The sequence below is a fragment of the Anopheles arabiensis genome, chromosome 3 (assembly GCF_016920715.1).
Source record: "Anopheles arabiensis isolate DONGOLA chromosome 3, AaraD3, whole genome shotgun sequence".
NCBI lineage: Eukaryota > Metazoa > Arthropoda > Insecta > Diptera > Culicidae > Anopheles > Anopheles arabiensis.
The window spans coordinates 36,727,727-36,744,322 of NC_053518.1; the positions used below are offsets into that span (position 1 = coordinate 36,727,727).

General features: G+C 52.2%; 1 protein-coding gene across 1 annotated transcript; it reads left to right on the forward strand.

The window, feature by feature from the left end:
• Positions 1–1,403: 1,403 nt before the first annotated feature.
• On the forward strand, positions 1,404–16,540 carry LOC120901274. The gene is given in 7 exon segments (XM_040308992.1): positions 1,404–4,343; positions 4,434–4,586; positions 4,663–4,790; positions 7,228–7,328; positions 7,394–7,905; positions 7,907–9,037; positions 9,387–16,540. Coding segments are annotated over 7 exon segments (11,166 nt in total). The 5' UTR covers positions 1,404–2,171; the 3' UTR covers positions 16,356–16,540.
• Positions 16,541–16,596: the final 56 nt, after the last annotated feature.

The following is a 16,596-nucleotide window of genomic DNA, read 5'->3' on the forward strand; positions in this document are numbered from 1 at the left end:
GGAACCATTTCATTGAATCAAAACAATCAATCTTTGCGGAAATCAAATGCTTGTTGCGAGATTTCGTTTTGATTTCAGCCAACACTCCTCATCAGACACTCCAATTGAGCGATTTGGTCCAACACATGATCTCATAGACGCATCACAGTTCACAATCTCCGGAGCACCAAACACGGCATCCCCGGCCATCTCCCATCCACCATCAGTCCGAAAACGGAAATATCGATAGGATGTCCCTGGTGTGCCGTGCTTTCGTTCGCAAAGATTCATTCCCATTCCGTGTCCCACAAGCGGTTCCACAGATCGTGTTTGTCCGATTTTAGCAATCACACAGAAGTTTCCTTTTCCGTCCGAAAATGGCCCAAAAATACGGCGACAAATCTTGTCTGGCCCGACAAGTTGGCGTGTGTTTGTCTGTATTTTGTATCGAACTGCCTGTCGCGTGGGTGACGGCCTAAAAGAGTGCCTTACATTGCGATGGCGTAGGACGGAATCGGTCGCTGCCTGGGGGCTGCGAAGGGGAAGGAAGCTGCGAAGGCGGGATTGAATGGTTTGGATACGTTACTACTTCTTTTACTTCCTCTTTATCGCTGTCTCTCTCGCGCTTACATTTCTTGGAACCCGTTGGGAGGTGGTAATGTAGTCGATGTCGCCTTCGCACCGGTGACTCGGTGACACGGAGGTGCTGTGCAACCCGATGCAACACACTCACGCACCGCACTTTGGCAGCTTTGGGTTGGTGAATCACGCCGGTTTTGTGTTTCTAAATTTGGTATTCTCTCTCTCTGTGATGTGATGGGTGGAAAATTCATCGAAAAAGGGAAATTAAAAAGGGCACCATTCGGTTGATGTTTCCGCAGCATCGCGACGTGTTTTAGAACCTTACGGCCACATCCGAAACACAATATATCCCCTCTGCCTATCCGCCGCCGACGAGAATGCACGCGCCGGGCCGGGATGTTGACGCAACGGAACTAAAAATAGAGCCATTGTTCTTGAAGTTCTTCGCGCATTCCAACGTGCTGCCGTGCTGCCGGCCACTTAAGTGAGAGTGGTCTATCGCTAAGACCGGCGATCACTTCCGTTCAGACGGGATGGGATCTTCTTTCCCGCCGTTTTGCGGGATGCCCTTTGCCGGGAACCGCAATGGGTAAGCAGATCAGATCGATTGCCCGCCGCAGGGTGCGCCGACTTTCGCAACGTACACGCAGCACGGTACGCACACACGTACGCATCGCAGCCCCGGTGGGCTTCATGTTCGGTGCGCGTCATCATACGCGTCGTGGCCGCAAACCGTCGACACACACGTAGGCGTCGCGGGAACACCGCTGCTTCACCGCGACGGCCTTTTCATAATATTTAATTCATGGAGCGAACCGGCGCCGAACTCAGTTCCATCCCGTCCGTCGGCCAGTAAACAAGTGATCTCTACTGCTGCTCCGTGTCCGCGCTCGAAACTGTCCAAGGGCTACCGTGTATGTGCGCGTGTGTGTGTGTATGTACGCCAGTAAACCAGTGCTTAAAACAACATACCGAACCGGCTTCTTCTCGTGCGCGCAGGCGTAAGCGCACCAACTCTCTTTCTCTCGCGCACGTTATCTCGCGCTCAGCGCAAAACAAGGTGTACAGAGAAAGGGCACGAGGTAAAAGGCATCCCCAACCCCCCGACCGACCGTGGGGAGATTCGTGTGACTGTGTGCGTGTGTGTGTGAGTGAGCGGCGGGGTTGTTTCGTTCGCTCAAAAACGCTGCCCTGCATCTCGGCACTGTTCAGTTCGTTCGTGCATTCCGGTCCCAGTGCTGCTAGTAGTGTGACCCTGTGCTGCTGCTGTCTCTCTGTTGCCCCGCTTTGTGCACTGTGTGATCCGACATATCCCCTCCGCACCAACCAAGCACAACGTGATTACCTCATCGCGCATCCGCAAAGTGTGTCAACGCATGGCCGCGCGCAGATGGTTGGAAAAGTGATTCTAGCGCGCTAACTGGCCACGGTTAGTGATAACGGGTGCCATCACGCTATCAGTGCAGTGCAAAAGTGTCGTACAGTGGTGAAAGATAACTGAAAAAACACACCCACGCCACAGGGTAATTGAATAATAAGTACGTTAAACAGTAGTGATATTGGTGTGCAATAAGTGATAAAAGTAGAACGCAAAGTGTATCCCGATAAAGATGGGGTTGAATAACCGCGACAAGCAGGCGAAGCTGAAAACTCAGAGCCTGCTAGACTCCGAGCGAGCCGGACAGCAAACGGTGACAACGGTAACGGTGGATCATGGTACGGTCGCGATGCCACTGGAGTCGATGGCAACCGTCAGCTCATCGACGGCGAACAACAGCAGTTCGTTCCAGCAGTCGTCATCGTCGTCCTCCTCGACGACCTCGAAGGTCCAGTCCAGTGCAGTGGAAAGTACAGTGCAGCGCAAGTCCTCCGATGGGCGCGTGATCAGTGAAGTGCGTGAGCAAGGCTCCAAGAAGGATGGGCCAAAGTTCAGCACCGTCAGCAGCATGCGCAGTGAGGCTATCCGGGCCAAACAGATCGATAGCTTCATCGAGGAGATACATCATATCGCGAGTGATACGATCGGCTCGACCGCACTGATCGGTGCCCCGGCCGGTATGGAGCTGCCCGCCGGGACGGTCACACAGAAAACGGTGCTGCTCAGTGGTGGTGAAAGTGCGCGCAAGCAATCGTACGTCAGTGAGAGTGTTGGCGGTGGTCATACCACCCTCCAGTCCAGTGTGTCCGGTGATGCTAGTCAGCAGGTGATATCGACCATCGGGCCGAGCAAGATCGAGATCTCGAAAATGGCCCTTGACAGCAGTGCCGTGTCGAGCAGTAGCACCAGCAAAGTCATGCAAAGTAGCAGCAGTGCCATAACGAAGCAAGAGCAGCAGCAATCATCATCATTGTCATCTTCATCGCAGAGTGCGATGCATAGTGAGAAAAATGTGTCCGAATCTAGTGCAATCTCCAGTTCACACAAGTCTGAGTCGAAGCAGAGCAAAAGCTCCCACACGACCTCGTCGTCGTCGTCGTCGTTGAGCACCAGCAAACTGATGTCGAGTGCTCAAAGCAAGGCTCAGTCTGTGTCGGAAACATTCCAATCGTCCGCACATGGTACGAGCGACAGTGCACAGTCCGGACGACAGACGGATACGCTGTCGATGAACGGTGGTAGACAGTCGCTGTCCACAGTACAGTCATCACACCTGCCGGACCATTCCACGTACGATCAGAAATCATTCCAGCTGGTGGATGGAGATGGCAAGACCCGCCAGCAGCATGACAGCCAGAGCTACTCGATGGCACAGAGTCAAGCGCCGACCACGAAAATCGTGTACGATTCGGCGGGTAATCAGATCACGAGCACTTCCTCCTCGTACCAAGCCGCGCAGGGCTACAGTACCTCCTCGTTCCAGAGCTCCGACGGAGTCGATTTGTCCAAGTCGGCCAAGGACAGTTCCGCTGGAACGGCCAAGCTTCGCCAGACGGCGAACAACCAGAATCAAGTGCTGTACGATACAGCGGGCAACCGGATCACGACCACCGGCTCCTCATCGTATCAAGCGGCGCAAGGTTACAGTTCCTCGTCCTTCCAGAGCTCCGAAGCGATGGATTCAAAGTCATCGAATGACTACATGTCCTCTACCAGTACATCCACGAAGCAGAGTCACAATGTGTCCACTTCCAAGGGTATGACGTCCAGCAGCGCAAAGGACTCTATCATCGACTCAACCACACTGGACAACTACTCGGTGCAGTTGCACGATTCGTCCACCGGTCAGCAACACTCTAACAATATGCTCATGAAAACGGAGTCGGCCCACACCGTGGCCAGCCTTTCGTCGGCACACGACGCACTGGCCAGTACGATCCAGAGCACGCAGCTCATTACGGAATCGGCGAGCGAGGCGCAGCAGCGCCAGCAACACTCCGAGTTGACCAAAACGTACGAAACGTCCTCGCACTATGCGCAGATGGACGAGGAAAGCCGTTCCCGGCGCAAGACGTCCGAGTATCGCGAGCAGCGCGAATCGAATGCCGCCATCCTGAAGCGCAAGATCTACGACGAGCACGGGCGGCGGCTGAACTTGATCGATGAGAAAATTGTGCCGAAAGACATCGTGACGGCGGACCTGCAGGACGACGTGACGAACGTGACCAGAACGTCGTTCGAGGCGAAACTGTTCAACCCGAAGCTGAAGCGATGGGAGCTGGTCGACCAGAAGACGATACTGGAGAAGGACATTACCACCGACATACCGGTGGAGATCGTCCAGGAGCTGGAGGTGGAGCGTCCCGAGCTGGCCAACATCACCACGACGATTCAGATGACGAAGGTTAGTGTTGCTACGCATTGCGGTTGGGTTCTGAAGGTGCTTTTGAACATCACAACTAACATTAATCCCTTAATGTGCTTGTATGTGTAGGTATACGATGCCAAGACCAAGCAGTGGAAAACGATCGATCAGAAGAAGCACATCGATGTGCTGGAAAAGATCACCTTCCTGGAGGAAAGCTCCGGACGCTCGGAGCTGGACGAGTCGGAGCGAACGAAAAACATGAAATCCATGGATATGGTGGTAGGTCTTGACGGAACAAGACACATCTAGATCATTTTAAAAGCTGCATTTTGTACTCGCATTTGTTCTTTCGCAGGACCGTGTGACAATCAAGGAGGTGAGCGATCTGAGCGATCAGAAACGAATCCAGATCAACAAAACGTCCAAACGCACAGACCAACAAACCATCCAGGAGCAGTGCATCTGCGAAATCTGTACCTGCGGGTAAGTGTAACAATGAGTGGGGCGACCTCCCTGATGCCCACGTTTTTCTGTCCTCTTATTGGTCTCACGTCTGGCATTCAAACACCCACCAGCGGCATGGGGTACGTTGCATGTCCTTCAAAAGCGTTCAACGCGATCGGAAGAGGAAACTGCAGCGCACAGACGGCGATGCTCGTCCCTCTACTTGTTCGGAATTAATAGCCCACTGGTTCACTTCTCCCAATTCCTCCATGTCTCATTCATTCCCCCCCCCCTCCCCTGACCACTTGCCCCCAATTAATGCCGACGACCGTGTGTAAACCTTAAATGGTCAATTGGCAAGATCGCCGTGCTGAGCGTGTTTGCGGTTCGTTTGGTCGCCGTCGTTTCAATTTATGCTCATTTACAATCAACCTACGCGCCTTGCCCGCGATGACATCATCGCGGGTGCTTTGCCACGATTGAGCCCGAGATGCGAGATAGTGGTGTTGCTGGTGGTGGTAGTTGTGCGATCATCATCGGCAGCGCCCGCTGTCAGCAATGTTGGGTGTTATTTATTTAGTTTGTTTTGGTTTGCCTCTTGCCACGGATGCTTTCAGCTGTGAGCTCTTTTGATTCTTCTCTTCACACTTCTTCATTGTGTGGCGATTCCCTTTATGTAGAGGGTTTCTTATGTATGTTTGGCCTTTTGTGATTACAACGAAGCGATGAAATAGGGGTAGTTGTATTTTTTATTTTTCTAAGTAAAATACAAAAACAAAAAACACGATGTATAAAAAATAATTTATTTCATCGAGTGTTTTTAAACTCATATCTTCATGTATTGGAGCAATTTTTCTTGGTCAAATGCTTTTTTTAATGACACCACAATTCTCATGTGCCTCTCAAATAGAATCAAGAAGCTTTTATCAAGAGAAACTAGTTCACTTAATCCATACCGGTCATGGAATTGATCCCAATCTCATAAAGGTTTTAGTATTGGTTCCGGAACCATATTTGTCTTGAAACTGTTTTTAAACGTATAACATTCCTGTCCTTGAACTAATCTTATAAAATATTACCCCTGAAACTGATCATGAATCTAAACCTATCCTGAATTTAATTAAGCACTCCCATTGTCTCTAGAGTTGATCCCAACACCATGTCGTTTCCCAAATTAATCTCCAACTAAATCGAATCAATACCGATCATGGTATGATTCGGGGCACCATTTACACTTCAATGGTTTGATGGCGGGGGGAGGGGTGCTCAGAATCCCTGTACTGGGCCCCTATACTTTATGAGTCCCTTCATCCATGGGGCCCCTATCTAGCACAGAAGCTCTTGCTGAGAGTACTGTACACATTGTTCTATATGCTGGAATTACCATACACGGGGCCCCTACATTGACGGGGCCCCCCGCGGCCGCTCAGTCCGCGCACCGTTAAATCCGCCACTGGGTTTAGGTACTTAGGCGAAAGCGGGGCAAAATGGGCATGTGGGGCAAAATGGACACCCTCTATTTAAGCATTTTTTGACTACAAAGATACTTTGCAATGCTCAAAATGTATTCATTAGAGTGTTCTATTAACACCATGTAAGTTTCATAACCCTTACATAACAAATAACGAAGAAACATGCAAAATAAGGTTTAGTAGCATATTGATGTAATTTTTGCCACTTCGAAAATAAGCTTAAACCAGTGTCACAGGGATGCGTTGAAGTTTTACACGATATGTTTTTAGAGATATGATATTTCTATACAATTTGTCTGAAGAAAGCAAGGCGATTGAATGCGTATTTTTACTAATATAACAAAAATTACAAAAATGCTTCACGTGGGGCAAAATGGACAGTTACACTTGGGGCAAAATGGGCAGATGCTTTTGACACAGCTTCTAAAGATTCGATTTTGTAGATTTAAACGTGTAAAAACTGTTGTAATTTTGATAACATATTTTTGTAAGAATTTTAAGGGCTTTTCTGACCAGCAAAACAAAAGATAGAACGAAAATACATTTCACGAAACGTGCGCAAAAGCATAGACCATTACCTAAGCGCAGTTGTTGTGGCCCATTTTGCCCCAGTGTTTTGACGTTTCACACTTTGTTTACATGTGCCCATTTTGCCCTAGGGCTATGCCCATTTTACCATTTTGTCAAAAAAGCTTCTCGAAAAACATCAACTTGTATTTTACATTATTTTAAGTTACATTCGTTTTTAAGTTGTTTTCATTCTACGTGGCAATTTTAATCCATAGATAAATGGTGGAGACATACAATAATGAAAGAGATCATTTTGCCCCGCTTTCTCCTACGTGAGCAACTGATTCCGCTACCATATTTGTCAATGAAACATTTCCGGCATCTTTTTTAAATATTCAGCGCAGTTTTCCGATTAATTAGCCAGCACATAACTTACCATTTTTTATAAATTATAAATTAATTGTGTATATCCTTTTATGAACTTCACATTTCAGACGGCATAACTGCTACAACTGTGGAGGAGGTACTGCAACGACACAAACTAAATCCTCAAAATATACTGCCACGAGCAATTCGGAAAATTTTTACCATCAAGGTAAATTTAATCCAGATATAAACTGTATGTGCACTATAATTATTTTTATTATTTTCTTCTTTTAGAAAATTTCACATCAGAGCTCAGTGCGCAAGCAACGTCGGGAAGACGAGGAACATGGACAATAGAAGATGCAGAAGATCATCTGAATCGAAGGGAATCGTACACGATTGAACATAGCAGCACCGCAAACGAAACATCGGAACGCAGACTCACGTGGACGAAGGATGATTTGGAAAAGGTTGATGTCACGAAGCTTAAAGCTGACTACGTGCGACCAAAACCAATCAAGCATGAAGATAATCTCAAGCCCGAAGGAGCATTTACGGTGCCGGAACGAGCAGGATACACCCCAGGGGAGCGTGTCAAGCCGATAAAACCCGATGACAACCTTCGTCCAGAGGGCGATTTCTCTACTCCAGAGAAGCTTCAGTACAGACCAGCCGAGCGACCAAAGCAGGTTCGACCTGAGGATAACCTCAGACCGGAAGGAGACTTCGAGAAGCCTGAGAAGCCTCAGTACAGACCGGCCGAGCGTCCGAAGCAGATCAAACCTGAGGATAACCTGCGTACTGAGGGGAGAATTCCAGGCTCCTGAGCGTCCAGAGTATCGTCCTGGAGAGCGACCGAAGCCTGTGCGTCACGATGATAATCTTCGTCCCGAGGGAGACTTCGAGCGTCCCGAGAAATCACCATTCCGACCAGCCGAGCGACCGAAGCAGGTTCGTCCTGAGGACAATCTACGTCCAGAGGGCGAGTTTTCTACCCCAGAGAAACCTCAGTACAGACCGGCCGAGCGACCGAAGCAGGTTCGACCTGAGGATAACCTCAGACCGGAAGGAGACTTCGAGAAGCCTGAGAAGCCTCAGTACAGACCGGCCGAGCGTCCGAAGCAGATCAAACCTGAAGATAACCTGCGTACTGAGGGAGAGTTCCAGGCTCCTGAGCGTCCAGAGTATCGTCCTGGAGAGCGTCCGAAGCCTGTTCGTCACGATGATAATCTTCGTCCCGAGGGAGACTTCGAGCGTCCCGAGAAATCTCCATTCCGACCAGCCGAGCGACCGAAGCAGGTTCGTCCTGAGGACAATCTTCGCCCAGAGGGCGAGTTCTCTACTCCAGAGAAGCCTCAGTATAGACCGGCCGAGCGACCGAAGCAGATTCGACCTGAGGATAACCTCAGACCGGAAGGAGACTTCGAGAAGCCTGAGAAGCCTCAGTACAGACCGGCCGAGCGTCCGAAACAGATCAAACCTGAAGATAATCTGCATACTGAGGGAGAGTTCCAGACTCCTGAGCGTCCAGAGTATCGTCCTGGGGAACGACCGAAGCCTGTGCGTCACGATGATAATCTTCGTCCCGAGGGAGACTTCGAGCGTCCCGAGAAATCTCCATTCCGACCAGCCGAGCGACCGAAGCAGGTTCGTCCTGAGGACAATCTTCGTCCAGAGGGCGATTTCTCTACTCCAGAGAAGCCTCAGTACAGACCGGCCGAGCGTCCGAAGCAAGTTCGTCCTCAAGATAACCTCAAGCCCGAAGGTGATTTCGAACGACCTCAGCCTACGATTGTAGGAAAGGCCGAGAGAGCTCAGATTGTTCGTCACGAGGACAATCTGTACATGGAAGGCAACTTCGAACGTACTGAGAAAACGGTTTACATATCTGGCGAGCGACCGAAGCCCATAAGACCTGATGATAATCTTCGTCCCGAGGGGAGACTTCGAGCGTCCCGAGAAATCACCATTCCGACCAGCCGAGCGACCGAAGCAGGTTCGTCCTGAGGACAATCTACGTCCAGAGGGCGAGTTTTCTACCCCAGAGAAACCTCAGTACAGACCGGCCGAGCGACCGAAGCAGGTTCGACCTGAGGATAACCTTAGACCGGAAGGAGACTTCGAGAAGCCTGAGAAGCCTCAGTACAGACCGGCCGAGCGTCCGAAGCAGATTAAACCTGAGGATAATCTGCGTACTGAGGGAGAGTTCCAGACTCCTGAGCGTCCAGAGTATCGTCCTGGAGAGCGACCGAAGGCCATAAGACCTGATGATAATCTTCGTCCTGAGGGAGACTTCGAGCGTCCCGAGAAATCTCCATTCCGACCAGCCGAGCGACCGAAGCAGGTTCGTCCTGAGGATAACCTTCGTCCCGAGGGCGAGTTTTCTACTCCAGAGAAGCCTCAGTATAGACCGGCCGAGCGACCGAAGCAGGTTCGACCTGAGGATAACCTCAGACCGGAAGGAGACTTCGAGAAGCCTGAGAAGCCTCAGTACAGACCGGCCGAGCGTCCGAAGCAGATCAAACCTGAAGATAACCTGCGTACTGAGGGAGAGTTCCAGGCTCCTGAGCGTCCAGAGTATCGTCCTGGGGAACGACCGAAGCCTGTGCGTCACGATGATAATCTTCGTCCCGAGGGAGACTTCGAGCGTCCCGAGAAATCTCCATTCCGACCAGCCGAGCGACCGAAGCAGGTTCGTCCTGAGGACAATCTTCGTCCAGAGGGCGATTTCTCTACTCCAGAGAAGCCTCAGTATAGACCGGCCGAGCGACCGAAGCAGGTTCGTCCTCAAGATAACCTCAAGCCCGAAGGTGATTTCGAACGACCTCAGCCTACGATTGTAGGAAAGGCCGAGAGAGCTCAGATTGTTCGTCACGAGGACAATCTGTATATGGAAGGCAACTTCGAACGTACTGAGAAAACGGTTTACATATCTGGCGAGCGACCGAAGCCCATAAGACCTGATGATAATCTTCGTCCCGAGGGAGACTTCGAGCGTCCCGAGAAATCACCATTCCGACCAGCCGAGCGACCGAAGCAGGTTCGTCCTGAGGACAATCTTCGTCCAGAGGGCGAGTTCTCTACTCCAGAGAAGCCTCAGTACAGACCGGCCGAGCGACCGAAGCAGGTTCGACCTGAGGATAATCTCAGACCGGAAGGAGACTTCGAGAAGCCTGAGAAGCCTCAGTACAGACCGGCCGAGCGTCCGAAGCAGATAAAACCTGAAGATAACCTGCGTACTGAAGGAGAGTTCCAGACTCCTGAGCGTCCAGAGTATCGTCCTGGAGAGCGACCGAAGCCCATAAGACCTGATGATAATCTTCGTCCTGAAGGAGACTTCGAGCGTCCCGAGAAATCTCCATTCCGACCAGCCGAGCGACCGAAGCAGGTTCGTCCTGAGGACAATCTTCGTCCAGAGGGCGAATTCTCTACTCCAGAGAAGCCTCAGTACAAATCGGCCGAGCGACCGAAGCAGGTTCGTCCTCAAGATAACCTCAGACCGGAAGGAGACTTCGAGAAGCCTGAGAAGCCTCAGTACAGACCGGCCGAGCGTCCGAAGCAGATCAAACCTGAAGATAACCTGCGTACTGAGGGAGAGTTCCAGACTCCTGAGCGTCCAGAGTATCGTCCTGGAGAGCGACCGAAGCCCATAAGACCTGATGATAATCTTCGTCCTGAAGGAGACTTCGAGCGTCCCGAGAAATCTCCATTCCGACCAGCCGAGCGACCGAAGCAGGTTCGTCCTGAGGATAACCTTCGTCCCGAGGGCGAGTTTTCTACTCCAGAGAAGCCTCAGTATAGACCGGCCGAGCGACCGAAGCAGGTTCGACCTGAGGATAACCTTAGACCGGAAGGAGACTTCGAGAAGCCTGAGAAGCCTCAGTACAGACCGGCCGAGCGTCCGAAGCAGATCAAACCTGAAGATAACCTGCGTACTGAGGGAGAGTTCCAGACTCCTGAGCGTCCAGAGTATCGTCCTGGAGAGCGACCGAAGCCCATAAGACCTGATGATAATCTTCGTCCCGAGGGAGACTTCGAGCGTCCCGAGAAATCACCATTCCGACCAGCCGAGCGACCGAAGCAGGTTCGTCCTGAGGACAATCTTCGTCCAGAGGGCGATTTCTCTACTCCAGAGAAGCCTCAGTACAGACCGGCCGAGCGTCCGAAGCAGGTTCGACCTGAGGATAACCTCAGACCGGAAGGAGACTTCGAGAAGCCTGAGAAGCCTCAGTACAGACCGGCCGAGCGTCCGAAGCAGATCAAACCTGAGGATAATCTGCGTACTGAGGGTGAGTTCCAGACTCCTGAGCGTCCAGAGTATCGTCCTGGAGAGCGACCGAAGCCCATAAGACCTGATGATAATCTTCGTCCCGAGGGAGACTTCGAGCGTCCCGAGAAATCTCCATTCCGACCAGCCGAGCGACCGAAGCAGGTTCGTCCTGAGGACAATCTTCGCCCAGAGGGCGAGTTCTCTACTCCAGAGAAGCCTCAGTACAGACCGGCCGAGCGACCGAAGCAGGTTCGACCTGAGGATAATCTCAGACCGGAAGGAGACTTCGAGAAGCCTGAGAAGCCTCAGTACAGACCGGCCGAGCGTCCGAAGCAGATCAAACCTGAAGATAACCTGCGTACTGAGGGAGAGTTCCAGGCTCCTGAGCGTCCAGAGTATCGTCCTGGAGAGCGACCGAAGCCCATAAGACCTGATGATAATCTTCGTCCTGAAGGAGACTTCGAGCGTCCCGAGAAATCTCCATTCCGACCAGCCGAGCGACCGAAGCAGGTTCGTCCTGAGGACAATCTTCGTCCAGAGGGCGAGTTCTCTACTCCAGAGAAGCCTCAGTATAGACCGGCCGAGCGTCCGAAGCAGGTTCGTCCTCAAGATAACCTCAAGCCCGAAGGTGATTTCGAACGACCTCAGCCTACGATTGTAGGAAAGGCCGAGAGAGCTCAGATTGTTCGTCACGAGGACAATCTGTACATGGAAGGCAACTTCGAACGTACTGAGAAAACGGTTTACATATCTGGCGAGCGACCGAAGCCCATAAGACCTGATGATAATCTTCGTCCCGAGGGAGACTTCGAGCGTCCCGAGAAATCTCCATTCCGACCAGCCGAGCGACCGAAGCAGGTTCGTCCTGAGGACAATCTTCGTCCAGAGGGCGATTTCTCTACTCCAGAGAAGCCTCAGTACAGACCGGCCGAGCGTCCGAAGCAGGTTCGACCTGAGGATAACCTCAGACCGGAAGGAGACTTCGAGAAGCCTGAGAAGCCTCAGTACAGACCGGCAGAGCGTCCGAAGCAGATTAAACCTGAGGATAATCTGCGTACTGAGGGAGAGTTCCAGACTCCTGAGCGTCCAGAGTATCGTCCTGGAGAGCGACCGAAGCCTGTGCGTCACGATGATAATCTTCGTCCCGAGGGAGACTTCGAGCGTCCCGAGAAATCACCATTCCGACCAGCCGAGCGACCGAAGCAGGTTCGTCCTGAGGACAATCTACGTCCAGAGGGCGAGTTTTCTACTCCAGAGAAGCCTCAGTACAGACCGGCCGAGCGTCCAAAACAGGTTCGTCCTCACGATAACCTCAAGCCCGAAGGTGATTTCGAACGACCTCAGCCTACGATTGTAGGAAAGGCCGAGAGAGCTCAGATTGTTCGTCACGAGGACAATCTGTATATGGAAGGCAACTTCGAACGTACTGAGAAAACGGTTTACATATCTGGCGAGCGACCGAAGCCCATAAGACCTGATGATAATCTTCGTCCCGAGGGAGACTTCGAGCGTCCCGAGAAATCACCATTCCGACCAGCCGAGCGACCGAAGCAGGTTCGTCCTGAGGACAATCTTCGCCCAGAGGGCGAGTTCTCTACTCCAGAGAAGCCTCAGTACAGACCGGCCGAGCGACCGAAGCAGGTTCGACCTGAGGATAATCTCAGACCGGAAGGAGACTTCGAGAAGCCTGAGAAGCCTCAGTACAGACCGGCCGAGCGTCCGAAGCAGATAAAACCTGAGGATAACCTGCGCACTGAGGGAGAGTTCCAGGCTCCTGAGCGTCCAGAGTATCGTCCTGGAGAGCGACCGAAGCCTGTGCGTCACGATGATAATCTTCGTCCCGAGGGAGACTTCGAGCGTCCCGAGAAATCACCATTCCGACCAGCCGAGCGACCGAAGCAGGTTCGACCGGAAGATAACCTTAAACCAGAGGGAAGTTTTGAAAAACCAGAGAAGCCTCAGTACAGACCGGCAGAAAGACCGAAGCAAGTGAAACCTCTGGACAATCTTAGGCCAGAAGGAGACTTCGAACGCCCGAAACCAACACCAGTTGGTAAACCCGATCGTGCCCAGATCGTGAAGCATGAGGATAACTTGCGAGTCGAAGGAAACTTTGAAAGAGTAGAAAAAACAGTATTTGTAGCTGGCGAACGTCCAAAACCGATAAAGCCTGATGATAATCTACGCCCAGAAGGAGATTTTATGACTCCGGAAAAACAACAGTTCCGTCCGGCCGAGCGTCCGAAACAGATCAAACCTCAGGACAATCTGCGCCCCGAAGGAGACTTCGAACGTCCACAAAAGTCGCCGATCGGCCCTGGTGAACGTCCCAAACCGATCAGACACGATGACAATCTACGACCGGAGGGATCATTCGAAAGACCAGAAAAGGCTACGTTCAAACCAGCGGAACGGCCCAAACAAATACGCCCAGAGGATAATTTGCGTACCGAGGGTGAGTTTGAGAAGCCCGAAAAGCCACAGTTCCGGCCGGCCGAGCGTCCGAAGCAGGTGAAACCGCAGGATAATCTGCAAATCGAGGGAGACTACAACACGTTCAAGGAGTACACGGAACAGAAGCAGCGCAAGGAAGCCATACTAAAGGAGGTGCATGAACCGGGCATCGCCGACGGTGCGGTACTGGTGACCACGCAAACGGTCACCACCATCCTGAAGGGAGAGAAGAAGCAGCCCACCGGCAGACAGGTCACTAGCAACGAGGTGCACGATCACGCCACCCGCTCCGAGTCAGAGTCATTCACGCACAGCCACAGCCAGCATCAGCAGCAACACCATACCAGTGAGCAGGTTTCTAGTTCTACTGCCATCAATCGAGCGCAGCGCATTGAAGCTAGCACCAACGAACGCGATCAAACAACCTCGCAACGATCTGCGACGAAACATTCGCAATCGATTCATGACGTTTCGGGCCGGAATGTTGCCGAATCGATTACCAATCACAGCCAGCATCACGTGGTTAATGGCAAAACGGTTGTCGGCGGAATGACGGAGCACCAGAGCCATAGCAGCCACAGCCTGAAGTCTTCATCCTCCAGCTCGAAGGTGCATCAGACAAGCTCCTCCACCATGCAGCAACATTCATCAGCCATCAAGAGCAGCAGCAGCAGCAGCAGCAATACTCATCAACACCAGGACTCTCTTCATCAGCTACAGCACGGAGAGACACGTCACACGCGCACAAACGGTACGATCGTAACAGGCGATGATGGAGGCCCACTGCCGGGAGGAGTTCAGCATCACACACGCGAACAAATGACCGGGTCACAGGTTTCTTCCTCCAGCAGCAAGGTCGTAATTGATGGAAAGGTCGTAACGGATAAATCCGCATCGTCGAAGCTCGCGTCCGAAAAGCTTGCAATCGACGGGGTCGTCGTAACGGATAAAAGCTTCGTCGAACGCCAGAAAACAGGGTTCGATGGTATGGAAAGCATCTCTAACGTACAGACCACAGGACAGAATGTACATGGGGCAACAAGCAGCAACCTCCAGGACACGACCTCCACTTCCACGGGCAGCCATTCGTCTACAAAGACGCAGTCTCAAACACGCTCGACGAACAATATCATTCACGCCGAATCATCCACCAACGGACACCCAGTCGGGCGACGTAACGGTTCACTGACCACCTCAAGCCAGGCCGGATCCGGCCAGATGGCGGAAACACAGGTGAAGAAACTGATCGGTGGAAAATGGGTCACCAAGACGATCAAAACGGAAAGCAAGTCATTCGCTCAGGATCATCATCAACATGGAGCAGTGCACGGCGATAGTAAGATGGTGCATTCGGATCACGTGGCACGTCAGCAGCATCAGACGCAGAGTGCCGGTACGGAAATGCACTCTCACTCCATGTCCACCTCCAGCTCGTCGGTTAGCAAATCTCAATCGAGTAGTACGATCGTGAGCGATAAGACCGTACAACGGGGAGTGCGTGAAACGACCGTGTCTGCCGGTTCGCCTTCTGGCCGCCCTGCAGCAGGAGCACGTGGAGGCTCTAGCATTGTGTTGGGTGAGTCCACCATTGATAGTAGCTCTTCCAAGCGACAACAGACAAGCACCACCACCAAGCTGATTGGAGGAAAGCTCGTCCACGTGACAAACGCCAGCGATAGCAATAACAACAGTTCCGCCGGCAAAGCGTCTGCCCAGAACGCATCGAATGCTCACCACTCTTCACTGCAGGAGCAGCTGTCCTCCCAGACCGCGTCCTCCACATCCACAGCCTCGAACGTGATGAAGTCGAGCCGAACGAGTGAATCAAGCACCACCCGCAACACGAGCACGATCGGACAGCAGTCCTCCACGTCACAGCAGCAGCAGCAGCAGCAGTACAATCGGAAGAACACCTTCGCGTCGTCAGAGAACGTGAACAACTCGATCCTCTGCCGACCGGCGCAAACGTCCACCGCCACCACAACGCAGCACGCCGCCAATGGGGTGGCCGGTGGCATGAGCGTATCCGGCTCGATCCAGCGCAAGAGCATCTCGAATCTGAACGACAGCGCCATGTACTCGACGACGAACCGCACCAGCTACAGCTCGCTGCACCGCCGCGGCAAGGAATCGGCCGAATCGAGAATGCAGGACTACGTGAAGACGCTCGAAACGGGAACCATCACCAACCGGACGGTGCGTGGCCAACCGTGTCCACCACCGACGCTGGCCAGTACGGGGCTATCGAACAGCAGTAGCACCGCGACCGCGAGCTCCTCCACCAGTATGTCGGCGGCGAATCAGAAATCGCTGCGCGACTACCACTCCGCCATGAACGTCACGCGCAGCTCGTCGACCAAAGCGAACGCGTCCAGCATCTCGTTCGGGGACGACAAGTTCCACGGTACCAGCTCGTACAAGGTGCAGTACATCCAGCAGCACGAAGGGCGCTGCCCGGCCGCCGCACACGACAACATGAAGCTGTCGAAGGTCACCAAACAGCACACGTACTATGTGCGGGACAAGAAGTAGGCGGAGATCGTTAGAGTTGCAGTGGCATAAATGTTTTGGATTATTGTTTTTTTTTTTAATATTGTTTTTGTTTTAATGCTTTTTATATCGTTTTGGATGTGATCCAGTGTTACAGTCTGATATACCCATGCGTTAGGCATTTCAGTGAACATTTTATCATCGACTCATTATTACAACGAAGCGCGTGGAAGGAGCGTTGGTTCACTGCCAACCTCTTCACAGCAAGACTAATCGTCAACGA